Here is a 27231-nt window from a genome sequence, read left to right as displayed (position 1 = left end):
TCACAATCTAGTTTCCATTCCAACTAAAATAAAAATAATTGCAAAAAAAAAAAAAAAATTAGAGCACTCTGCTCCATTATATACTCATAAGCCCTGGCATGCTAAAGCACACTGCATTACCAAATGAAAAGCTTCTCAATTACAAAAAACACACCTTTAAACATAGCTGGTGGTAAGAATTTTTTCAGTGTTATATGGTGTGTGCAAAGGCACAGCTGACAAATTTTGACATAGCTTCCGTTTTCTCAATTTAACTATTAACATGTCATTTACATATGTTAAGCAGTGTTTGAAATCAGACTTTAAAAAGCAATTCCTCAGAACTTCTAGAAAAAAAAAAACCCAGCAAAAACACTTCAAGTAGGGCTGAAGTTGTCAGCCTGTTGACCATTAACCTTTACCATGTTACACAATTTAAAGCAGAGCAAGGGAACTGGATCAAGGGAAAAATGACACCAGGTGGTTTTTAAAAGGAAATGTAAAACAGTAAACTTTAATCAGCAAATAACACACATTCCATGTTTTTAAGAAAAAAAAATAGTGAAAGGCATGCACAGGAAGTTTGCATATCTTAAGGGAGGAAAAACACCACATCACACACAACTGGAAAAAAATATTGTGCAAAAAAGTGCAAGAGCTGTAAGCATGAAGATGAGGTAAATCCAGATGTTTCTATGGTACACCATAATTACATATACAAAATATACTTTCACAGCTCAGTTTTTTTGTATGAACTATTTTTAGATCCCTCATGTAAATCCCCCCAAAGTCCAAAAAAAAAAATTATCAAAATTTGAATGAAAAGTATTCTCATGCAGATCCGATGTCACTGGAAGCTGTTTCCTTGGTTACAGTAGAAGAGAAATTAAGGCATAATTCCACTGAGTGCCAAACCCCTGGTGAAAGTGGGACTGAGAATGACAGTAGACTGTATGACTAATAAAGATACCAGTAATATGAGGTCACAGAGGGTAGCTTACTAGTATAAAATAATAAAATAAAATAAAATTTTGCAAGTTTAATCTTAATACTGACATTGTGTCTCTATCCTCTGCACACATAATTACTTCGTTCAATCTTACTTCTGTGTGTTGCACAACATATTTAGCATGCTGGTAAAAGCTTAGGGCAAACACACAGCAGAAATAAAGGAAAGGTTATTGAATTTGTTTGCAAATGTTTATGTGGCGGAGCACACTGCTACTGTGATGCAAACTTGATTCAGTGACAGATTTAAAACAGAAGGGACCACAAATTACCATAATAATATATCATCACATATCATTTTCAAAAATAAAAATTAAATATTAACTTCCAGGTAAGAAAACTGAAGATTATTGAGCTGGTAACTCTCTCACATCCTGTAAAAAACACCAGAGCTTTGTGAAAAAAGTGCTGGCCACTTCAGGCTCATATGCCCTCCTCCACTGAAGAGGAATGTGGCCTTTGAGTAATGACAGGGTTGCCCTCACCAGCTTACTTTCCTCAGGCTGGAATACAAAAAGAAAAAAAGTGATTAAGGAAAACAAACTGTTTGCCCAATTTAAGGTATTAATATTGAAAACTTCCCAAGCTCACAGAATTGATGACCCCCCACGCTAAAAGCAACGCTATTTAAAGAAACTGGCCATTCATTTAATGTCAGAGTATTCTACAATTCCCACAATAGAATATTGTTATACTAGTCGGACACTTCTTCTGGTACTCACTCTGCATGGTAGTTGTTGCATGGAGCAGCTAATCAAATGCCATTTCTTGGCTCTTCCGTACACAGCGGGCTACCTTCCTCTTAAACTCACCCTTGGGGTCCTCCCTCCATTCCCTCTGTGGGACAGACAGACAACTGTTCATTTCAGCAGTGCGCCTGTGTACGCATGTGTGAGTGTGCATTTGACCTCTACAGTGCAATATGATGAATATGAAGTCCTAGGAGTGATACTACAGGGGACGCAATGTACCAGCTTCCTGCTAAAGATCAGTGGCTTTGGGGCTGAAGGCTAAAAGCCACATAGGACAGCAGTCTTGCATAGTGCTAAGGAAATTGAACTTTCAACCCAGAAGTTGTAGGTTCAAATCCCAAACAGCACTGCTCGCAGTGCAGTTATACCCTTCAACAAGGTAATTCAAATTGCCTCAGTAAAACCCCAGCTGTATAAATTGACATTATGTCCAATTTTAAATACAGTGTCTGCTACACATACAAATGTCAAGCAAGTGCACATTCCTGAGCGTGGAGGTGAAGGGGTACTGTACACCCAGGGCTGTGTGTTTGCAGATTGATCAGCAAAACAGGTGACAAAGACAATGGAGCTTTTATATGGTATAGTTATGTCTTAAACAAGGGATTCTCACTTGTAAAACTGAATTGCATTTTTATTTATTTTTAAAAATGGAATTCAATTCTGCAAGTGTATCCATCTCTGTGGTTTTCACTACACAAATTTTCCCCTCTTCTGTGATAGCCCAGCTTGGTTCAATGGCAGTTGTCTCTTTTGGCAATTTCGCCCCTCAGTCTCAAATTTGTGCGCCTGCCACTCCTGCTGCTGTCCATAAACGCTGAAGTGAAACTAATGCAATGCTACAATACACATGCATGCAGCCAATGGCTATGCTTTCACAAGTCAATCTGTGCGCCACAGTGAAGTAGGTAGTCATTGTCAGCTCATGACACTGCTAGGATGGAACCCGGGCCACAGGGCTCAGCCGGCAGTCAAGAGGAGCGCCTCGCCGACTGAGCCGCTCAGGAACCCCGCCCTCTGATACGTGGAGGTGTGACTCACAGCAGCGTCCACGTTGGCAGGCGAGTCCCCGTTGGGGTCGGCCAGCATGGAGATGACGCTGATCATGATGGTCTCCACTGTGTGGATGGGCAGCCATCGCTCCTCCGGCTTCTCGTAACCAAAGCGGTCCTCGCCGGGCTCGTGCAGGATGGAGATGCACACGTCGCCATTCTTTGCCACTAAAGGGAAAGAGGGGTGGTGTCATACCATCACTAGCCAACGGGTGGCACCAAAGCACAGAGCAGGGTATCACACTGGAGTATCAGAACACACGCCTGTTGGGGAGGATAATATTCCTGTAGCAGCAGGCTACGACCCTCAGCACCTGCTCCCAGATCTACCGTTTTTCCCACAACATGTTTGTAACCAACAGGAAAGAAAAGCCTCACCCCCACCTGACCCCACCCCTTTGTGCTTACCGTTAGGGTGCCAGATTTCAGTAGTGAACTTCATCTTTGGAGGCCGCAATGGGTAGTCATAAGGAAATGTCAGGTACGCTTTAAAAAACCCTCCTTCGCTGCAAAACAGAAAGACCCCAAAACAGAATTCCTAAGAGTTTGCTCTTGTCTACCATAATGAAAAGTATAGACACCATCAGGCTCAATGCATTTGTGTGGAGAGCAGTTATACTTGTGTCATTCCATACATTCCACACAGCCATGAAAACAAAGGTAAGATTTTGCCAATGGTGTATGAGAAGGACCGGTCATAACAAGCACAATAGGGCTAGGCCATTCGAAGTTGCTGTACTGGGATGAAAATGGCATCCAGTTCAGAAGCATTCAATTAAAAGTGTCTCACGCACAATAGCGTGTCCTGCGGTCCAATGATCACCACTTCCCATTGGTAAATGTCATTATCGTCAACCAGGCCAGCCGAAAAGCCTTCCACAGGATTTCTGTTGAGTTCTGGGAAAAAAGAAGTGAAATTACAACTGACCAAAAAGGCTAAGATCTGGGGAAAACGGACTAGACTGACGAAAAAAAGGAAACGCCTCTTAAATAATTACACCTCCACCAAATACTAAGTTGCTCTGTATTCTGTGACAAAAACGTGCATCCTAATAGCAGCTAGTCTACTTGTCGCAGATTGTCAAACTTCATTCCCTCCCTTTAAATGCCTTGACGAGGATTGAGAAACTTTGAAAAAAATATAGCCTGCACTACTTCCTCTCCATTTTAAGATGATCTCATGTGAATTACTCATAAAACCACTGTCTCATATCCGCGAAACGTTTTGAGAAACCCCGTCATAGTTCTGACTAATTCATTGGCTATAATAATCCTGCAGTTGCAACTCGAGAGAACAGCGTTCTCACGTTTCAGGAATGTCTACGTCATATTATTTCGACACTCACATGGCTGCAATGTTGTAAGAACGTGTCCATTTGGAACACACGTGAAATGCACAATATGTCAAGTAACTAGTAATCACCTACGCTTAATTCTACTACGCCATACATCGTAACTCCTACTAACCCAACTAGCTGTACTAGTATAGTTACATTACCTATCACGTAGTGTTCTTTAAACTTGTTTGATGTCATACCGATGACTTACCACCAGAAATTCTTAAGACATTACAATTCCGTGGCTCGGTAGACTAACCTTCTAGCAAGCTGGCTACAATGTCATCCTCAGGGCCACCCAGCTACCGTTAGTCACCAAAAAATACAGCAGTCAGCATATTTTGCCAACCTACACCAAGTTATCACAACGCATTGCAGCCTACTACACAACGCACGACCACAGAAGCGCTATTCTTGCAAAGCAGATTCATGATGACAAGGGCCCTATATAATATGTGTTTTTCCAAGTTCAGCTAACCAGCCAACGCTGTTGTTAATACTCGGTTTTAGTTGACTGGTTGGCTCCTTAGCTAGCGTAATTTAAGTTTTTGTTGTAATTGTCTGACCAAATCAGCCGCTCATCCAGCAGAAGAAGACTGACACCTCAGCCTTGGTCGGCTGGACCAGTAACCAGCCACCCAGTTGCTAAGTAACGTGGTACCATACACTGGCTAGCCGGCTAATTTAGCTAGCTTAGCCTGCCACCAAGAACGCCCTCGTATGACCGTTAAGTAGCGTGCTAGTCCTAGAGATAATTCGTAATACCTTGCTAGTTATCCAGCTACCTAAAGTACCAGAATTCTAAAAACTAAAATAAACATAAAGTCACATTAAGTCACATTGTACACAGAGCCAAGACAAACGAGTTCCGATGCAGACACATCGAACCAGCCAGTTTTTCGCTGCTAAAAGCTTTTCTAAGTAGCTAGCGTAAGATAGCAAAACGGTTAACTTTACCTGCCAGTTGTTTTCGAAGAAGTAGGGATGATTGCTCACTCATCGCAAGTAGATTTATAATAACTAAATATCACTGAAACGATACTGTGAAATTAATCAAAGGAAACTGGACAGTCCGGACACAGCAGGATATCTTAAGTCAATTTTGACTGCTTCTGTCTGACACATTTATTACGGTCTCCCCAGTTATTTAAGCCTTCTGGAACGCATGCGCACTACGTCAAGGAAGTCTCAAACACTTGAATAAAAATAACTTCAACTTGTGTCACCCTTAACTAATTAAATACACACAGTACTATATTTATTAATTTAGTATTTATTTGGCTTGAATAGTCCACATTTAGGAGGGAAATAGTCATCAAAGTGTAGGACAGTCACAAGTTTCACAGTTAAGGACATACATTTAAGTGTCTTGGAGGCACGCTTTTTGATATGTGCGTCTCTTTATGGATCCAGTGGTTGCTAGCGTGTTGGCAATGGTTCAATACCTTGCCAGCTATAGAAAACTACTCACATTTCTCATGTTTCTGGTGAGTTAATAATTGCAGCAGGGGAATATCTGCTAGCTGCAAGTAAGATTTCTGATGTAGAAGCTAGCTGGCAATGAATTAATTCAATTATTTAGGCTATTTAAAAAAAGAAAGCGCACAGTAATCAACATATTAGCAGTTGCGTGAATAGAGTGAATAATTTCCACCAGCAAGCTTTAATTAATGGATCATATTATTTTATCGCTCATTTCAATATTTGCATATTCCATTGTACTTCTGGTAGCTAACTGGACTGGGGTTACAAACGGATATATGACAAGATGTGGCCCTGCACATTTCCAATTACGTGCCTGGTGGTGTAAAGACGTCTGAGTATTTTCATAGCCTATTATTTCATATAACTCCCCCACTCTTCTTACATCTTAAGCTTTACACATTAGTATGTACTATAGGAAAACAACATTTTTCCAAAATCTTGGATTACTATAGTTTTAGAACCATGTGTATAAGGAAGAGTAGTAGTTGTAAACTGCTTAATCATCAAGAATTTAAAATAATATCTGTACACACAAAACAAGTTCTCTGGGTCATATTTTTCACTTATGTATACAGCTAAGCACATGCTGGACACCATTTCAGCAACTAAGGTATAACAGTGTTGAAATTTCACTCCTCACAGACTAGTTCAATTCAATTTCCTCAAAAAATAGAGTTGATTTGCTTCTCAGGTTGTCCCTTGGATATCTGTAAGATACAGTATTTTCTACCATAGGTAGAGTTCCACAGTGACATTCATTACTTTCAGACATATTCAAGATTGTGTATCTGAAATTGTGTACAAAGAGCACCATATCAAATAAAATTTAACAGTTTTGAAATGTGTCTTCTGCCATCCTGGGATATCAAGCCCATCAGAATAACACAAACACACACTCACAGGCTCATGTATAATTGGTTTATTTACCTTAAACCACAATCAGTGTGATACAATCGTCAGCGCAGAGAAAGAGCAGTTGTTACAACAGCTGTTCATGGTCCAAACCTGGTGTAAAAAGGACTGAAATAAATGCATTGCATTGCTCCTGCGCCACTGCCTGCCCAAATAATGCAGCCTTACTTAAATAAGTTACGTTATTACAGTGCAAAACAAAACAAAAAAGTATATTTGGTTATTTTGCACACCCTCTAAAAAAAGATTTCCTTAGGAAAAGTATCTCATAATGAAATTAATCTGTGATTTAGTTTTAGTCATTCAACATCTGCTTGGTTTATAAATGGGTGGTCTTTAGTAGCATTTAGTGATATTGTACATAGCTATTTAATATAGAAACTCTGATGATAAAATAATTTGGCTACTTACAACTGGAGGACATGCATTATGGTATATCGTACATTTATATAAAATGGACAGTTTACACAGATGGGTTTTTAAAAAGATACTATGAAACCTTCCATTTCAATTCAGGTTGAAGGTTAAGCTAAAGTTTTTCTCCATGCAGTGAAGAGCTTCAGTTGCCTCATATACAATATTATTTCAATGGGATTCCTGTCTGTCTGCTGTGTTTCGGTAGTCTATTCACCCTACTCCCCCTCCACACACACACCTTGTTCTTCAGTAATCTGAAATATATTCCATCACTCTCATTACAGATAGGAACTTCTGTTCTTCACACATTTTACATGCATGTCTGGAAAGATGTGCTGCTCACCACACGCATGCAAATCATGGAAAAAAAAAAACCTTACAGATTCTGCAAAGGATTCGAGAGGAGAGGGGAGGGGCTTACAAGTCACTTGCTGCAGGAAAAAGCAAAGTCCTATCAGAGGCGGCATGAAGTGAAATCACAGCGAAAGAGAAGAGAAAGAGGAAGGAATAAATGGGGAGGCTGTGTTCTTCAAGTCAAATACCTTTGTCAGATGTGTGTGGCAATTTTTATGTACTCTTAGGGAAGACATAATGCTCTTTTGAACAGTAAAAATAATGTCAAGTATCTTTCCACTACTTATTTCTTAATGTGCTGATAGATTCACTACACAGTAGGGGCACACCCATGCAAAGAATTTAGGGCCAGCTGTGTCTGAGTGAGGCATTCTGGGATAGGACTGATGAAAGGGGGATAAGAGTTTCACCCACATTCACTTTGTAATACTGAGGTCATAAAGGTTTCAGTGATGTCAGAGGAGAGATTCCGCCCACATTTCTGACTAAAGCTTTTTTTTTTGTTCAAAGAACCAGTCAAATGAATACATTTGACTTGACTGGTGAAGAGATGGACCAGACTGAGACTGAGCATCTGGAGCCAATGGGAACTGAAAGCAAGGAATGGACATTAGCAGGCCATCTCTTCTGACCATTAAGGTCCTTTGCAGACAGAATTATTTGGGCCTTGTGACCATCTTATTGATGGAGTAGGAGAGATTTTGTCTAGAGTGAGTGTGGAGTGAAGCTTATCGGAATGCTATTTTTTTTTTTTTAAATCAGAACACCCATGAGAGATGAGATTTAATTTTACTGAAAGAACATGAGCTTTATTTTCCTCCTGATGGATGTAAGGAGCAATTCCATTGGTCAACATGAATACAGCTGGTTATGGCCAAACCTGAAACTGCTTTAGGTTAGAGCAGTGGATGGTACATCAATAAGATTATTCTCTATAACATAAGGTTGAACTAGACACACAATTTTTTCATCCATAAACCAGGAAAGTGGATGTTAGACCCTTACCCTATAGCTGTGGAACACTTTAAAGTTCACTGTCAAATGCTGACTGCAACAACTCTTTCCACTATAAATATGAGCCACTGATTGCCAGGATATTCACCAACAAGTTGGACCTAAATAAAAATGTGATCGGCCTAATCTGGCCTCTCCCAGGACAGTGATTTTTTGAGGTGCAGATGGGTGGGGCTGTGTGTGAGTGATGGATGAAGAGGCAAATCGGCGTGTTGAGAAGGACATGCAGACACAGGATACTCACGTTGTTAGGGAAGCCAATGGAAAGAAGTGAACGAAAAAAAGCCGTTTTAACAGCCTCGCTAAATGGCCTCACTGGGAACAGGCCTTTGGTGGTGTTAGACACATGCTTTACAGAGGTACACTACATTCTCATCTAAATCACAGCTGTTCAGTACAGTTTGTGAAGTGCTGGTACATTGGACATTTCAGAGGTCCTGCTGGTAAGAGATGCAGACCTCCGTACGGCAACATCCAGCAATACAGCCAACAAAATCTTTGCTGGAATTGTTCCATTAAACTGAGAGTGGATTTTAGCTCATCTTTAAATTAACCATCCACTTGGTAAATGTAACTGTCATACATATAACTCAACTATGGGCAAAAGCTATTCCCTCCTATTATTTTTAAACTATCCTGCTCTAATGATATAAAATTATCCTATTAAGCTATCTCATTAATGAAGACAAAAGCCTAGATTCAAAGGTTCAAGTGATTGTATTTTTTTTCCTCAAAGGGGGCAAAAAAGAATAGATCAGGTAGTTTGTTCTGAATGACAGTTTCCAAATTATCTGGACATTACTATTACACTCCATCAACAGATCCCCCAAAACAAACATTTTTTCGACAGAAGCAAAATTATCCTAAAAACATAGGACCAGGATGGATGGATTTTTTCTGCACCAGCCAATCGGGGGCGTACCTCAGGGCTGACTACTAAAGTATAAATGCAGTGAAAAGCTCATTAGGGGAGAGCATCCAGAAAGAAGAGACCATTGATTTTACTGAGGTAGCTTTGCTCTGCCGAGTGCAGAAAAACTGGCTTTTGAATCATACTGGAAAAATTACGTGTAAAAAAAGAACAGAACAAACACGTTCAATTTTACATCTGGGGGGGCGGTTGATGAATGAATAAATTAAAGTGTTAAAAAAGCCATGTATAGTTCATGCAGGAACCTGGAATGCGCAGCTTCTGTTTCTGGGGTGTTCTTCATGATTTGCAAACAAAACAGGCAAATCCTTCTTGTTATTCTGTGCCATTTGCTCAGAAAGGGTTGTAAATTCATACTGAAGACACAATGGTAAACATTAGTAAATGATTCTGTATCCCTCCTACTTTTGAAAACTTCACAAAAAAAGATTTGCATAAAATAGTGTTAAATCTCTACACATTAGACAGTTTTTCCAATGCCTTGTGAATGGGGAGGAGAGAATATATATTTTGCATTTAAAAAAAAGATTTGTTTTGGAATGAAACATATCAAGACAAATAATAATCCTAACTGGCTTTAAAAAAAATACAAATTTAAAAAGCAATAACAAAAACAAAAGAAAAAAAAACTTGACAACAAAATTCTGCAACCAATTCAATAAAATGACCAGGGAGCAGTATTGTATTGATGGTTACAGATACAAGTTATAAACCGTGACCACAATTCTGTTGCTTCTTCACCCCATTTAAAGATTCTTTTTACAAATGTTTATTGTTTGTTTTTTTTATGATTAATTAGGTTTGTGTTAATTTCCACCCTTACACTCGTGCACACACACACACACACACACACACACACACACACACACACACACACACACACACACACACACACACACACACACACACACACAAACAAGGTCTCATGCTCATGTAAGTCAGGACCAGAATAAGTCGGACATGTTAGTGTCGGTGCTGTACAGCCACAGCACCAAGGGGAAGAAGAGGGCCACAAAGGGCCAGGACACGCCCTCCATGCAGGTGGAGAAGGAGCAGGCCCCGCCTGCAGGCTTATCCAGCTCTTTACCGGGCTCCAGGTAGTTTCGCGCTATGAACTTGAGCACCTCGTCCAGCAGGATCACCGGCAGTGAGATCTTCAGCACCATCAGCCACTGGGTCAAGTTCAGAGGAGTGATCTGGAAGATCATCTGAGGCAGGGGAGGAGGGGCGGGGCAGGGCATGGAATGTGAATGGAAAAAAAAGAATATATGAAGTAGCAGAATAGTGAAACATTTTCATTTGAATTCTATCTTTGTTATTGTTGTGTTTACGCCTAAAATTACTACAGTACATTATATTTTACTACTGTACATTATGCTGCAATGCCAATAATTGTGCTTTGGTAATATTTATATCGCATGCCAATAAGGCATTTTGAAGGGGAGGGAGAGAGAGAGAGAGAGAGAGAGAGAGAGAGAGAGAGAGAAAGAGAGAGAGAGAGAGAGAGAGAGAGAGAGAGAGAATGAGAGAATGAGAGAGACGTGTGGGGTGCAGGATAAGGAAACAGGTGAGAGCTGTAGGATGCGGAGCCAAGGTTGGAATCCCCCATAGCGCCCAGCAGTTGCACCTCTGAGAAAGATTCTTTACTTTAAACATCAGTCCTGTAAGAGGTTTTAAAATGTTTTAAAATGGCACCACCTGCCTGTTCAATCAATAGCGCTAAAGCTAAATGTGAGCGCTGTCTGGGCTGGCAGCAGCGGGGGGGTGGGGGTGGGGGGGGGGTATGGCTGAACGGGGTTGGATCTTACCGGCAGGGGCTCCACATAGAGGATGAGGAAGTGCAGGGACATGGAGAGGCAGATGGCCCCCAGCAGCCACACATTCTCCCAGGGGGGCATGCGCAGCAGGGACTGGTTCTCTGAAACACTGTGGGGACAAAGATGCATGGGATTCTGTTATGGGGTTTCCTCCAAAGACCCACTGACAGGGCTGATTTTCAGCCTTCCTGTTTGGCTGGTCTCTCCATTCCCTCATTAGCATATGTGTCTGCAAACTACATTCATCCTAACTTTGACCCTAACATATAGTAAATAAATGCTTTTGCATTGTAGCAATACTATGAAGCACTGTGGGAAACTTCATTTGGAAGTAAACAAATCTGAACAGAAAGAGGACACCTTTCTGTAGTAACTAGCCACACCTTGACTTCATGTGAAACTAATACAGCTACATGATCACTGCACATGAAACAAATACAGCTGCACTGTTATTGGACAGGAAGTAGTAAAGGGTCAGGCCCACACTGGCTTCTTACACAGAAGCACTGACTGCATTATATACACTGAAGCAACTTGTATGAGATCTGCTGATCTCAGACTAGTGCCTTCAGAACAAGCCTTTTCTTTCAGGGTGCAGTGCAGTGACTGACCTGTTGAGGGCGTTGCACATCTCAATGGTCACCAACACTGACAGGGCCATGGTCATGGGATAGGGCGACTCGAACATGTGACACTCCAGACCCTGGAACTCTGGATTGTCAGGGGAACACTGCAGGAAGTGGCTCTGATTGGAGGAGACAACAGGTTACATCACATCAGTACATTGCCGGAACTATGGGCAAACAAAACCATATGTGATAAGAGGGGCTAGGGATAAAACTTTTCTTGTATTTGTATTTTCTACTTGCATACTTCTCCAAACTGCAATATTGGTAAAATATATACAAAGGAGCTGGGTAGTGACCCTTATGTTTTCCAGTCTGGTAGTTTAACCAAGCAGGTTTATAGAAGTAGAGTGTTTACCGTGCCCAGAATCATTGTTTTCGGTGTATGACAGTCCATGATTGTTCGCTATGTTGGGCTAAGGAAACATTTTATGTGGAACAATCTATTTCTCAGACACTTTGGGCTCCGCAGAGTCATCCTTAGCCCTCAGCGTTGAGAGTGAGAAATTCGCATATGCTTGAGAAGTGAGAGGTGAAGTGAGCATAGGGTAAAAGGGCTTGGAATGCATCCTCTTTTCTTCTGTAAACCTCCTTGGTTATGACCCAGTGCTCATTCTGCAGGAGCAGGGACGGTCAGGAGGGGGAGCTCTTGCGCTCTCTCTCACCAGCTGGTAGAAGGTGATCCTTGGTCCATCCTCAGCAGCAACAAACCACCAGGCAGCTGCGCCCACTGTGGCCGCGCCAACATAACCTGCAAGGGGCCAGAGCACGAAAAGGTCACTGAGAGGTCAGGGGTCTGCTGCATAACAGGGCTTGTTTTTCTTTTGAGCATTGCATTCACTAATCTATATGTATGTGGACGGGCAGACATGGTGAAGTTACAGAAGATGATGAGCGCTATACGTATAATGCAAAATCTGTGTGAAGGGTTTCCACGCTTAGGTCAGATCCACATTTTCGGGGCAATGTGTCGTTTTTAAGTCAAATTGTTGTGAAATCATGCTGAAAGTGGTATTACAGAGGAAATACTCTGACACACACTTCCTCTTACATAATATTCTGTCTGCATGGACACTTAACTTGGGGACACTCCTGGCAGAGAATATCAGAACCAATGACCTTTGGCAATGGGCTTCATGAACAAGTCAACAAGCAAGTCAATTCGTTCAGTTCTGATGCGAATTGGCAGTAAACATAAAGCTAGCAAGTTACCAAGAAAGATGGACCCAATTCCCTCACAGTAAAAAAAACTGCAAAAATATAAGAGTGAGTGTAATTTTTTTCTAACTCTTTGGGATAGAAATAACTGAATTAGGATCATTCAAAATGTGTTCAAGGCTTTCAAAGGCCCAGTTCACAGCCTTGTTCCCCACAGACAGGTGTGCGCTCAGGTGAACTCACAGCCTATGGCCAGGTATCTGAAGAAGAGCCAGCCGGAGATGAGGGGCTCGCGGGCATTGCGGGGGGGCTTGTTCATGATGTCCAGGTCAGGAGGGTTGAACCCCAGGGCGGTGGCCGGCAGGCCGTCTGTCACCAGGTTCACCCACAGCAGCTGAACTGGGATCAGTGCCTCAGGGAAGCCCAAAGCTGCTGTCAGGAAGATGCTGTCAACAGGGAAACACACGAGTTAAACCATAAACCATAAGCCATTCAACTGGACATTCTACATACAGTATTTAAGGCATTTCTATGTAAATTGTACAAACAGCACTTATAAGGCATTTCTGTGGAGACTCTATATGGAGCATCTGTAGAAGGCACTTGTGTGGAGGTTTTCCCACACAGCATGTATATAAGAACATAGTGTCTGTAAGGGTGACTGCCCATGCCGAGGCCCTTACCAGACCACCTCGCCCACGTTGGAGGAGATGAGGTAGCGGATGAACTGCTTCATGTTGTTGTAGATGGCCCTGCCCTCTTCCACCGCCGCCACGATGGTGGCGAAGTTGTCGTCGGCGAGGACCATCTCGGACGCTGTCTTGGCCACGGCCGTCCCAGAGCCCATGGCGATCCCGATCTCGGATTTCTTCAGGGCAGGGGCGTCGTTCACCCCGTCTCCTGTCTGCCGATGAGAACCACGCGTGCGCACATTAAAGTCTGTGCAACACTGACCTACGACACACACTGATGCTCATACGCAACACCTACCAAACAGCAGCAACAATTCTATTGAAAATCTTTTTTTGAATCACATGGGTTTGCTGGACTCTCCAGAAGCTTGGCAGATGACCCCCACACTACAATAAGAATTCTAGACTCTGTTATATGTAAAGGTGCAATGTGCTTATTATGTGGGATGTGTGTCCTGTTTGCAAAGCAGATGAATATTATCAGTGATAATTTAGCCACATTAGGCTCCCTGGATACGGAGTGTATGACAGGCTGAAATGGAGGGAGGTTAGTCTGCAGACACGGCTTTTATCTGTCATGTTAACAGGGAAGGTAAGGGTGAGGTTACCATGGCAGTGATCTCGTTGTAGGACTGCAGGTACTCCACGATCTTGGACTTGTGGGACGGTTCGACGCGGGCGAAGCAGCGGGCCTTGATGACGGCGTCGCGCTGGCCGGCGGGGGACAGGTTGTCGAACTCGCGGCCGGTGTAGGCCATGCCGGTGACGTCCTCGTCCGGTCCGAAGATGCCGATGCGGCGGCAGATGGCCACGGCCGTGCCCTTGTTGTCGCCAGTGATCATGATGACACGGATGCCCGCGCGGCTGCACAGCTTGATGGAGGCGGCGACCTCCGCCCTGGGGGGATCCAGCATCCCCACACAGCCCACGAACGTCAGGTCCGTCTGCACGGAGACACCCCCCCCCCACCTCAGAGTGAACACAGGTACCTACTGCCCGCCCACCTACTCACACACACTCTCACACACTCTCACACACTCTCACACACTCTCACACACTCTCACACACTCTCACACACTCTCACACACTCTCACACACTCTCACACACTCTCACACACTCTCACACACACACTCTCACAAAAAATTCCTGTGGGATGACCTTCCATACAACGCCCTGGTTATCGGTGTGAGCAGGGCCTCACCTCGTACTCGATGAAGCGTGACGAGTCATCCAGCACCATGTCCTCCTTGCGCGTCGGGTTGTCTCGCGTGGCGAGCGCCAGGCAGCGCAGCGTATCGCGGCCTGTGCCGTACTCCCGGATCACCGACAGGATACGCTCCTTAATGCCCGGCGTCATCACCACCTTGTCGCCCCCGACCCGCACGTGGGTGCACCTGTCAATCACCCCCTCTGGAGCACCCTGAAACACAGCACAGACCCACCAGCCAATCAGATTCCAGGATTCTGAACATATATGTCAATAAAACACATAAATGAATGAAGGAAAACAAAGACAAACACTGAGACCGGTATGAGATCCTCACAGGTGGTATTAGATACCGAGAGAGGGTGGCGTCAGCCTAATCCTGACACATGATTGGGTAAGGCAGGTGGGCAGGGCAAGCATGTTACCTTGACAAACATCTTGCCGATGGATGAACGCGCTTTGTTGGGGGTGCAGTACACGGACATGGACTTCCTGTCTCTGGAGAACTCCAGGGTGAACTCCTTCTTCATCAGCTGCTTCACCACCTGAGAAACCAACGAAGCGTTACGTAGGAATACACACAGACCTTATACTCACAGAGACACTGATACTCCCCGCACAGACAGACAGAAAAGGAGACAAAAGGCCTCTCCACTGGATTCTGTGACCATGTGCGAGACAGAGGTGGAGGTGGAGGTGGAGACTCACTGAGTTGCAGGCATTGGCCCTCTCAATCTTGGACAGGTTCTTGACATTGGTGTCAAACACGTTCATCTTCTCCACCAGGCAGGTGAGTGCGGTTTCAGTGGCTTCGCCCACTTTTTCATATACGCCTTTGGTCTGAGGAAGTGATAAGATGCATATACATGAACACCATGTTCCGAGACTCATTCAGTGTGTAAAAGCCCCAAAATGTTTCTGCACCTGACACCTGATGACTACATCCCTACTTGCAACACCAACACAGAGCAACTAATCCTGAAGTGCAGTGGTGGTTAAGCACAGAACCTTTCTATATCAGTGGGTGAAGGGTGGAGCCTTCTTGTGCTACACATATTACAGTCAGCGTGTTCTGTGGAGGGCTGGGAAATCTGATTGGTTTGACTGACAGATGGCACACAGCAGCTGCAGCAATGAAACAGCTCTGTTGTGTGTTCCAAGCGCAGACAAAGTAAACAGCCCTCACATGGCACAATTTCAAATGCCTGGTACGTCCAACAGAACACTTTCCCTGAGGATCCCTTAAAAAAATGAGACAGGAATGCTGGTGTACTGACCTCGTTGTAGTCCAGAGAGGAGTCGTTGCAGAGAGCGCAGATTGTGGCCATCTCCACCAGGCTGTCGTACTTAGAACACCTCACAGGTTGCCCATTCTGGAGCCTGCAGCACAGAGAGGAGAGAGGGGTTCACTCCCAATGCAATACACATGGGTCCTCAAGCTGTATGTGTGTGTGTGTGTGTGTGTGTGTGTGTGTGTGTGTGTGTGTGTGTGTGTGTGTGTGTGTGCGTGCGCGCCAGTGTTTATAAAGCATGAGTGTGTAAAAGTAAGTGCTGGGTCAGTACTCACACTTCCCCCTCAGGTGCGTATGTGGATCCGGTGATGGTGAATTCACTCAGAGAGCAGCTGTCCCCATGTGCTGAGTCAATGATGAACATCTGAGAGCAGAGAAACAACACCAGTCAATGCTGCCATCAAGAACACACACACACACACACGCACGCACGCACGCACGCACACACGCACACGCACACGCACACGCACACGCTCTCAAGGTCAGCGCTGCCATAGATCAGCATTACTAACAACACCACGCTTCATGCTTTGCCATTCCAGCTACTCAGGAGATGCACAATTTATCCTTCAGACAATCCTTCAGCAGTCAGCTAATGCTGTGGAAACATTAACACAGACCAATGGGACATTACAGGTCCATTTGCACATTCTAGCCTTCTGTACTAATTGACCTCTACCACACAAGACCTTTGACCCTAACGTATGCCATACCTCCCATCCTAACAAGTTCAAACGAGGAAACCTACATTTCCAGCAATGGCTCTAAACTTTATAGAAAGACACTGCTAACCACTCCCAGGCTTTTTAAGTACACTGTAATCCTCTTACCTTCCATGTTCACCCCACATTCCATTTACCGTTAATGTTATTTGTTTGTTTAGCAAGCACACATTTACACATTTCACTAAATATAGGGCAGAGATTCAAACCTGCACCTCCTGTTTACAAATCCCTTAACAACAAGCTATTTCACAGTTATATCAGTCTCCTTCACAGCGCCGTTCAGAGACTGACTGTAGGTGGCAGTAAACGCTAGAACAAGGCTCTAATCTTTGTCAGCCAATAAACAGAGCTTATGGGGAAGACGGACACCCAAATGAATATGAACACAGGCAGAACAATGAGACTAAGAGACCAGTATGACGATTCTGCATTGCCTTCTCACAATGCATCACTCATAGCAGATCTCTGAAAAACGAGCCGTCGCTGCTGATGAGAAGATACTTGTTCAAGGGTGTGACAGAGGGAGAAAGAGGTCAAGAGAGAAGGGGCGAGGGGAGAGAGAGAGAGAGAACAAGAGAGAGATAGAGAACAAATGAGGCAGAAAGGGTTGTCAATGGATAATAGTAAGATATTAACAAAATACACCTTATATATCGACAATTTTTTTCGATGGAGTTCATTTATTGTGTGTGTGAATGTTTTTGTTATGGCAGCATGGACATATATTTGTCACGCTAATAGAGCTTATTAAATTGAACTGAATTATGAGATAAGGATTCTGAGATAATCATTTCACAAAATGCTTTGGCAGCACTCCTAGATAACTTGTCATGTCAATACAGTCAGCTTGAATCCTTGAATCCTCAATGCACAGGTACCTTCTGACCCTGATCTCTTCCTGATGTCAACCATTAAAGTGGAAGAAACTGCACCTGATCCCAGCTCAATTGTAATTGTTTAATGCCAAGCTAATTGCGGTTTCATCAGCCTGGAGACAAAACAGAAATAAACCAGAGATCTGAGAAGACAAGGAATTACTTCAAAGAACTGATGTGCGCGCGCACACACACACACACAGTATAAACCGCTACTGGCATCAGAGCTGCAGAGGCAGTCTTGTGCACGTCACAGCAGGCATCTTCTGACTGTGGTGCAAACTTAATAACTTTATAAGAATTCCTCTAATACATAACCCATAACATCTGTACTGGCAATAAATGTAACAGTGTTTATTACTGTTAGGAATTTATCTAGTTGTCACATTCATTCCTGTAAAATACAATCTATAACATATCTACAACATCTGACATATCTATAACATGCCATATGCCAATCATATTTTATATATTTAGTACACTGACACAGAAGGTCAGGGGTGTAATCACCATGTTCACACTGACCTTAAACCAAGGGGTTGGTTTAACCCTTGACCAATCATTAGTAAGATTCCATCTCCTGTTTAAGCACCTGACGAATGATTAGTCAGAATCCATCTTGGTGTTTAGAAACTTGACCAATCGGTATGACTTGGTGAATACTGCTCCACTTTTTCAGTGCGTGAAGCAGTGGGAACATAAGGTCAGTTACACAACAATGCTGCAAGCAGCTGAGCAGCTGAATGCTGATCAGGAGCAGTGTACTGCTAGGACAGATCAAACGCTGATCAGAGCAGTGTACTGCTAAGGCAGATCAAACGCTGATCAGAGCAGTGTACTGCTAGGACAGATCAAGCGCTGATCAGAACAGTGCACTGCTAAGACAGATCAAACGCTGATCAGAGCAGTGTACTGCTAGGGCAGATCAAACGCTGATCAGAGCAGTGTACTGCTAGGACAGATCAAATACTGATCAGAGCAGCGCACAGCTGGGAGACACCGAACGCTTATCAGAGCTGTGCACTGCTCTCAGAGACAGAGAAAAGAAGTTTTGTCTCTCCTAAAAATCCTTTATTTAACCTTTTAAACAAAAAGTGTGAAAAGAGAGTGTATGTGCATGTGTCTGTGTCTATGTGTTTCTTTGAGTGTAACTGTGTGCGCTTCTGTAGAAGAGAGGAGAGTGGCGCTTTGCACTTTGTACTGTCAGGCCAGTTCCCAGTCCCAGTAACATCTGGGCTCAATCCAGAACCACCCCCTAAAACGGCCTCTCTTCCCTCGCCATGCAAACCCAAAACGGAAACAATCCCAAAACCAAGTTCTGCCTCTTCCAAACTAACCACCAGTCCGACCCGGAAGAGATGCACTGAGGAAGAGACTAGATTAACACACTCTCTCCATTTGCGACCTTCATATTGTCATTACACCCGAAGACAAGAACCACATCTTCAACAACTTTTCATTCTATACACAGGTAAGAGATTTGTCTAGTACCACAATTTCAAAGAACCAGACAATGCCCTTTCAAAGAAAAGATGAAGAAAGAATAAAGAGAGAACTCCCAGGACACCCTGCCATTACCAACCCCCCCCCCCCCCCTTCTGTCTTAAGCATAAAGGGCAGAGCCTCACCCTGCAGACGGACATCTGGTTGGTGGTGAGGGTGCCGGTCTTGTCGGAGCAGATGACGGAGGTGCAGCCCAGCGTCTCGACGGAGGGCAGGCTGCGGACGATGGCGTTCTTCTTGGCCATGCGGCGCGTGCCCAGTGCCAGGCAGGTGGTGATGACGGCGGGCAGCCCCTCGGGGATGGCGGCCACGGCCAGCGCCACGGCGATCTTGAAGTAGTAGATGGCGCCGCGGATCCAGGAGCCGCCGTGCACGGGGTCGTTGAAGTGGCCGATGTTGATGATCCACACGGCGATGCAGATGAGGGAGATGACCTTGGACAGCTGCTCGCCGAACTCGTCCAGCTTCTGCTGCAGCGGTGTGCGCTCCTGCTCCGTGGACGCCATCTCGTCGCGGATCTTCCCGATCTCCGTGTTCACGCCCGTCGCCACCACCACGCCCACCGCCTTGCCCGCCGCGATGTTCGTGCCCTGAGGAACGAAGACAGGTGAGCCACGGACAGGTGAGCCAGGCGTGCTGGGCAGGCAGGACAGACAGATATGTTCCTAACATCAGTGCGAACCCACAGACTCGCTGTTCTTTCATGGTGTAAAAGGACAATCTGATTGATACAAAAAAAAAAACTGTAAAGAGAAAATTCCCACTGTATGTGAGTTATGGTGCTTGTGCATATCTGTTTGTGGGTGTGCTCAGACAACCTTCATCAGGCACCTGATTGGCCAGATAAAAAAAAAAAAAAAAATATATCACAAACCAGGTGAAAGACCAGCATATTGACTAGAGAGTCAGCTCAGCGTGCTTCATATTGAATGTTCTGTCTCGGCCATTGTTGAAGCTGTAACTGTTCTGATTTGCTGGCTGCTTCAGAACATTTTTGAAGGGTCGTCACAGAAAACAGAACATCCAAAGTATGTATAAGAACGCAAACAGCACCGGAACCTCCCGTCACCAACCAGAACCTCCAAGATGGCAAATAGAAGGAAAGCTGGAGCTGAATCGCGGCCCTAATAGAATACCTGCGGCAGTACAGGTGAGTGCCCCCTCACAGAGTGATCAGTCCAACCTTGCCTAACAGACCGAGTGGTGAGGATAGGGTGAGACAGAGGAGCGCCACCTGTTTGTACTTACAGAAAAGAGCATGTTCTTCTTGTCCTGGTTGACAGCGCGGGGGTCTGGTACAGGGTCAGTGTGCTTAATGACCGATACGGACTCCCCTAAAATACACATGGAAAAAAACGAACATGTAGTCAGGGAGAGATAAACATGGCAACCCATTAGACATGCTAAAGACACGTAACCTTGGAGAGCACCCTAAGACACAGTGGTCTGTGTTCAAGACAACCCACTCAGACCAAATCTACAGGGATGCAAAATATGTTCCTATAAGTGTTTTCATTTGTGCTGAAGGTGAGCTATTCGAAACAGGTGAATTGATACCAAGCTTTACTGTAGTGCACTACCAAGATTCTAGTTCTTTGTAACTTTGTAGAATTGACAGAAAACCATGACTTAACCCAAGAGTAATCTTTTGCAGAAACTAATCTTTGGCCCAGAGTAATCTTTTGCCTTAGAACTTACAACTTCCCCTGAATATAAATTCTTAAATGGGGAAAAAAGAAATGGCAAAAAAAACACAACAGGATCTACTTTGCCTTTCCCTCCCAGCATGCAATGGCACTACTGCAGCACAGACCACACAGAAATCTCATCCCAAAAATGAAAGCTGACAGCACTCTCCTTCCACGTCTCAGTTATCAGCAACACCCACACCCTCCTGAAAGAGTGTCCTCCAGGACACCTTCAGCACATTTAATAAATAAAACACATGAATGTCATCACTAGCTGTCTATTCACATCACATGTGTCAAAAAACCTTGAGCGTCACCCTCTGCAACCTGCTGGAGAGGGACAGCGCCACTGCACTGCCTGTTAAGCTGTGATGTCATCAGCTGACAAGACTGGCGCTTAAATAAATGTGTGTATTTCAATCACAGGTGCACAGGAAGAGAAAATGAGCAAGCTAAAGAAGATCTGACACACTTATTTTTTGTAAATAATATGCAAAATAAATTTGCATTTGTCACTAGCAGTATTAAAGTTTAATGATTGACTGAAACATTATCAGAATACCTGCAGAGAGCAATTTTACTTTTTCGTAGCACTAGATTAATAATTGAACACACAGAATGACACCAGAAGATTCACACTACACGTTACATCACCCCCTGTTGGTAAATGGGAGGCAGTAATCTGCTCAACTGTGATGTCATCACTTGAAAAGACAGCCACTTTGTTGTCTAGATCCAGGTGGCTAGTTGGCTGGGGGTGGATTCTGCCTTTAGCTTGGAGCTGCCGCATTAGACGTCAAACGTCAAATCAAACTAAAATCAAAGACTCCACAGAGCTGTTTATCAGGTGAAGCCTCCAGGCTATTTCAAAGCAGTTGGTGGGGTGATAAATGCTGGACTTAACGCTTGCGTCACAAGCGAGAGACTCAGGAGGCTTCAAACGTCCCAGTCAGCCTTATCAGCGCAGCAGCCTTCATGGGCTGTGCATGCTAACGAGTTTCCGACTGAATGATGACCAGCTTTCAGCCCTCTGCGCTGCTGGCTGTGCTGCCGAGGTTGATGGTTGCTGCACGGTAGTGTGCACGTGTTGTATTCACCAACCCGCTTTCAATGCGTGCGTGTCGTTCTAAACATACACAGTATGGCAGTATACATTTCAGCTGAGCAAGCTGCACCTACTATTCACCTACTGCTCAAGAACTGCAGACCCCAGGTTTTAGAAAACTGGAACTCTCTGTGACAGCAACAGGACCAGCACAAGGCAAAGTGATGTGATGGTGTAAAACGTGTGAAGAGATGGTGACTCCGCTCACCGGTCAGGATGGACTGGTCCACCCTCAGGGTTGTAGATTTGATTGATGTGAGACGAATGTCGGCAGGAACCTTGTCTCCAACTGAAGGGGGGGGGGGAGAGAGAGAAAATCAGGTGAGGTCAGTAGGCAAAATTCAAATGCGACTCCATGATTGAGAATATCTGCAGAAAATACCCCCCAGAGTTATAACAGCAACACAAGCACAGTCATTTCCCTGAAAGTGCATATAAGAATAATGACAACCATAAAACAGCAATCCTACTGATGTTACTTACTCTGCATACTTTAAATAAATGCATGATGTCACAATGGTATGGAGCAAGCAAAGTTGACAAACAACTGCAGTGTGAATGGATCTTACATTTTGTGTGTAATATTGGGCCCAATTCAAGCCCTCACATTCTTTTGGGAGACATGTCATGCTATGACTGTCAACACACCGGTTAATCTTTGCTGCTACAGAGCAATAGACTAGAGACACTGTCCATTCGTAGCATATGGGACTGTCGTCATGGTTATCTGGTTTTATCTGTTCCAGAACGAGCGCCAGAACTCAAGAGTGAAAGTATGAAAAAGGCTTGAAGAGGAAACGACCACATATTACAGTTGAATTCTATGGAACATGAGTTAATATTTTAAAAATGTAACCTAGCAAGGAAATGCTTTCGGTTCAGGATCAATATTAACCAAATATATCTGAGGACGTTCCTTTCTGAAATTCAGACATTCTTTTCACAGTACACCTTAAAATAGGAAATTAAGATTAAACAAGAAGCACAGACACTTTTGAACACAACACATGCTCCTTTTAGAGGCTCTGCAATAGCGGCTTTTTCAAAGATGTCTGGTGCACACACACATAACTCGCTCTCAGATGCCCACTTTGATACACACACTCGCCATTACAAATGCACACGCATTTAGGCGTGGCGATGGGCTTCCATATTTCAATAAATTATCCCCCAAACAGTGGGCATACCGAGCCGTCAGCTCAACAGGACAGCATCGCAAAATGATATGCGGAATGTTCCAGTGCACTCCAGCTGGAAGCAAAAATAGAGCCAACAGAGAGCCCTGCTCATTCTTTCCACTAACAGAGTGGCCTGGTAATTGCTAATAAAACACAGCAAATGTAAATATCCCATCCTCTCCAAACAATCACTGTATCCATCAATGAAGGCGGACTCAGCGACATTTTAAGCGCTCGTCTGGACAGCTTCAGCACCTGACCTTTTTGTTAGCTGAGGGTGAGTGACTCAACAGTTTCATTTGAAGATGAATCTGATGCCACAGTGAAGCTAAATATCTCCCTCACTGCCATGTTGGTTTTTTCAGAGGGTATCCCCGTAAAAAAAAGAAAAAGAAAAAGAAAAAAAGAAACTTGCACCTAAATATGGGCACGAATATACTGAAAAGAGGTGCAACAGATTGCAGACCCTCACTCCTTTGACGCTACCTTGACCTCTAATGGTAAAACACTGCCACAGCTCCCCTTTGATTCAGTCACACTGACAGGTCAATAATGGAGCAAAAACAACTGAGGGTTTGTATGTTCTGCTGTGCAAATTGTCTTACTGCATTACTGAAAATGGTCAGACTTCTTCACTAGAGGTTTTCCACATCAACATACTGTAGCAACATGATTTGTCTCTGTGCCCTACCACAGTGAACACCACACGGGAGAACATAGGCTACAGCATAGCCAGTTTTTTTTTAATAATCTCCATTATTGTGTTCAGACCAAGACTACATTAACAGGGACAGAGGCTGTGCATTTTGATGGGAAGGTGTGTGGTTTCCCACTGCTGGCCCACCTGAGCTTTGGCCGATATGTAAAACTAATCTCAGACCCTCGATGCCCTCACACTGAGAGAGGGGAATGGTGGAGAAGCTTGCAGCCAAAAATGGGAAAGTATTTCAGTGTCCTCCCTGAAGCCACAATCGGGTTTAAAAGTGGACTCACGACTGTGTGTGTGTGTGCGTGTGTGCGCGTGCTATCATCCTGTTCCCGGGACAGAGGGGGCTCTCTTTTTCTAGGACTCATTTGTGAGCCTCTTTCACTCTGTCCCCAGACCACATTTCTAAATGCGGATCTTGAGCACGATATACATTTCACATTGAAAAAAGGTCACATACATTTAACTGGGTAACCTAGTTTCTGGCACCAACTTAACTGCACACTCTAAGATGGTGGTTTATTCAGTTTATTTGGGATCCTTTCCTTGTGCAACATTTTAACAATCTCTATTTATACAGCACGGTATTTACTAAAGAAACGTGCTTGGGGATACGATAAAGTGATCCATGTGGGAAATCAAACCTAAAACCATCTGGCATTGAGCCTGAACCTTTTATGTCCCACAGTGAGCCTGGCAGAATCAGACCCACTGCTGCTGGAAGCCAAAGCGGACATGTGTTTACATTCATAATGATCAGTGATCAGGCTCTCCATAACTATAGAGACAAGGTGAAAACTACCCTGTAAATAAAACATCTTATCTCACCCTTTGTCCTGCTGCTGAGCAGACAAACCCTCTGAGAGCTTCCTGTGCTACTAATCATCCTTTGATAAAAACAAACCCATTCTGTCCTCTGGGGCCAAGGGGCAGGCGTCTCTATGGCCGACACAGATGTGTCAACCAGCCTACACTAGTGGCTACTAAAGCTAGCCTCTCCGATCAAACCACAGCGCTTAATTTAGCCTTCGGCTTTCTGAGAATAAGAGGGCCCTTTCCTGGTGCTGCTCGCTTTCCTGATCCATGGTGAACACAGTGCGTCCCATCACTGCTCCTCCCCTGCTTCTTCATCACTGCTGATTACACGTCCACACGTCAACAGCATCACTGCCGTGCTGCCACGATGCCAAAACAGCCAGCCTCCAACCAGACGAGACCACATCCTTCAGTTCCAAACACCCACCTCTTTACCATTTACACCAGAAGCTAATCTGGGGACAGACTTCCATGCAATTTCCAAAACATCAGTTAAATGAAAAGAATACCACACATCTCAAAGCTTTTCATTTTTAATCATCCGTCAACAACATATTCTGAACTTTAACTTGCTGTTGCACCTACATAATCTTTACGGACTTATATAATATACGAGTTATACTCGAGCGCAATCACATATATATGAAGTCTGCTGTCAGACACAAGTGGACATCATTAATCAATTATTGCTTATCGTCATTACCCAATCATACAAGATCCACATCCCTTTGAAGAACAGCAGCAGCCTGGCCACCCAACATGGTCTAATTCTACACCAGGACTTCACTTATGCCTTTGCGAATAGGGGGTGGGGACTGTGTCTCAGGCCCCGAAAGGAAGGGGCAAAGGGGTTGGGTCTGGGGTGATGGCACAGCCCCTGGTTGGTTTGATTCCGCATGTACAGCGGATCACTCTGCACATCAAGACTTCTCTCTCTGCACGTACACACTGATCTTAATAGCTTATTTTAAAACTCCATCTCTCTTTGGAACCGAGCTGTCCTCACCCACACATACATACACACACACACACACACACACACACAGTCAGCCCCTCTGTAAGCTTATAATACCCTCCAAATATAAACACGCTAAACTATACAGGTCTTGTATTACATGGAGGCCTTCTCGTTCTCTTGGCCGGTTTCCTGTTGGATTCGGTAGGGGCGATTCACAGGGTTAATGTGAGAGAGGACAAAAGGCAGAGCCCCCTTTTAACTCCAGAGACAAAAGTGCAGCCATCTGGTTCCCAAATGATTTATCCTGTCAGCCTGCCTTGCTCTAACCCTTACATCCTGTTTCCAGCACACAATACACACACGTATGCAAACACTCATATGTACACACTCATACACACACCGGCACATCCAATGACATCCACACACCGACATCAACAGACTCATCTGCAGTAATGTTAAAGGCACTGCTCCAACGCAGCAAATGGGAATGGCTGGTTCAGATCAGTCAAGGCACTGGTAACACATCACCTCTCCAGCTACTTTGCGGCTCACAAACCCACACTCCTCCACGGCTACCATTGCCATGGTGATGACTTTGCCCTGAGCGCTGGAATGCCGAGGCAGAGGCTGAAGCCCCTTGAAAGGAGCAGCGGAGCAGGATGCGGAACAGCTGGAGAGAGATGAAAGCAGACCGTGACGTAAGAGGGTCACCGCAGGGTCAGGGGATGGCCGGGGGGGGCACTGCCGTTTGCTCCAGATTCCAAACAGCACGCAAACGAAAGACAAACCCTGCCGCTAACAGCCGTCCGCCCTGCCCACAGGCTCTTCCGCAGAAGGAGGCAACGACAGGAGGGTGGGTGGTCTTACGTTCCTGTCACTCTCCCGGGAGCAGGTTAAGGTCACTGCGTTTATGGTCACCTCGCGGTTAACGTACTTCCCGCTTCCACCCTGTCACCAGTCACCAGGTGTGGAATTACCGTCGACCGCAGCGGGCACCACAACGATGCAACTCCACAGCCATGGTCGTATTTGCATTGCGAAGGAGAACCTTCACCTTTCCCTTGAGACTGTTAATTGTTTAACTGTTAGTCAATTTGTTAAATGCTTGTTAACAGGACCTTGTCTGTCAATTTTCAACCTTGTCAGTAATTTAGCTCATTTCACAGCAAATACACCTAACTAGTTAATTGTGCCATTGTCACATTGTCTGTTTGCAATTGTCTGTAGCCAGCCACTGGTTAACGAGCCTCACTTGCTGAATCAAGCTCGTTAAATAAACCCTGCAGTGCCAGGAAACTGAGCTGGTTTGACTGCATGCTCAGGCTGATTCCTTTTGTTTGCTTTTTTTTTTTTTTAATTAATTATTCATTTTTTTTGGATGTTTGCTCTTTCTGTTTCATTATTTGAGAGAAGCGCTGGCCAGCTTTTTTCCACATGCACCCGGCTTCCTACCGGCATACAGCCTGCTCACAATACCACTACCAGGTTTCAACTACCCTTACTACAATGTGAACAGTGTGTACCCACACACCACCCTCCAACACAATCGCACACAAAGAGCAGATTGGCACAATTAGGGCAAATCTGTCTTTATTGTGGCAGGATCCTCCTAATCCACTTACCTTTCCTCTTATGTAACACCC

The 27231-nt window shown here is 44.4% G+C and overlaps 2 protein-coding genes across 3 annotated transcripts in view; both read right to left on the bottom strand.

Moving 5' to 3' along the window:
- Positions 1-419: 419 nt before the first annotated feature.
- Positions 420-5252, bottom strand: ube2g1b (ubiquitin-conjugating enzyme E2G 1b (UBC7 homolog, yeast)). Of its 2 annotated transcripts, XM_036528906.1 has the most exons (6): positions 5086-5252; positions 3586-3688; positions 3200-3297; positions 2781-2959; positions 1710-1824; positions 420-1490 (listed from the first exon to the last, which is right to left on the bottom strand). In XM_036528906.1, exons 1-5 carry the CDS (start codon positions 5126-5128, stop codon positions 1738-1740), a joined length of 510 nt encoding a protein of 169 aa, XP_036384799.1. In that variant the 5' UTR covers positions 5129-5252; the 3' UTR covers positions 420-1490; positions 1710-1737. The 2 variants fall into 2 exon arrangements, with proteins under 2 accessions (XP_036384799.1, XP_036384798.1); XM_036528905.1 differs by having other exon boundaries at positions 420-1824.
- A 1987-nt stretch (positions 5253-7239) lies between these two features.
- atp2a2b (ATPase sarcoplasmic/endoplasmic reticulum Ca2+ transporting 2b) overlaps positions 7240-27231 on the bottom strand; it is a 35586-nt gene continuing 15594 nt past the window's right edge. The window contains exons 6-21 of the mRNA XM_036528222.1: positions 22139-22219; positions 20386-20471; positions 19263-19727; positions 16310-16398; positions 16020-16122; positions 15451-15582; positions 15168-15287; positions 14737-14955; positions 14143-14478; positions 13526-13746; positions 13086-13288; positions 12350-12435; positions 11670-11803; positions 11050-11167; positions 10156-10449; positions 7240-10109 (exon numbers count right to left, since the gene is read on the bottom strand). Of these exons, the coding sequence (XP_036384115.1) occupies positions 10180-10449; positions 11050-11167; positions 11670-11803; positions 12350-12435; positions 13086-13288; positions 13526-13746; positions 14143-14478; positions 14737-14955; positions 15168-15287; positions 15451-15582; positions 16020-16122; positions 16310-16398; positions 19263-19727; positions 20386-20471; positions 22139-22219 (2663 nt within the window). The 3' untranslated portion in view covers positions 7240-10109; positions 10156-10179. The remainder of the gene's footprint in view (positions 10110-10155; positions 10450-11049; positions 11168-11669; positions 11804-12349; positions 12436-13085; positions 13289-13525; positions 13747-14142; positions 14479-14736; positions 14956-15167; positions 15288-15450; positions 15583-16019; positions 16123-16309; positions 16399-19262; positions 19728-20385; positions 20472-22138; positions 22220-27231) is intronic.

Source organism: Megalops cyprinoides, chromosome 5, assembly GCF_013368585.1.
Source record: "Megalops cyprinoides isolate fMegCyp1 chromosome 5, fMegCyp1.pri, whole genome shotgun sequence".
NCBI classification, from domain to species: Eukaryota; Metazoa; Chordata; class Actinopteri; order Elopiformes; family Megalopidae; genus Megalops; species Megalops cyprinoides.
The sequence above is the reverse complement of the archived record's forward strand: the minus strand, read 5'-3'. Positions and strand labels throughout refer to the sequence as shown.

Excerpts from the sequence above, each read along its gene's own strand:
- ube2g1b (XM_036528905.1), bottom strand. The coding sequence starts at position 5,128 with ATGAGTGAGCAATCATCCCTACTTCTTCGAAAACAACTGGCAG. Across the intron at positions 3,298-3,585 it reads GGACCGCAGGACACGCTATT|CGAAGGAGGGTTTTTTAAAG; the intron begins GTGCGTGAGACA and ends TCTGTTTTGCAG. Across the intron at positions 1,825-2,780 it reads CTGCCAACGTGGACGCTGCT|AGGGAATGGAGGGAGGACCC; the intron begins GTGAGTCACACC and ends TCTGTCCCACAG.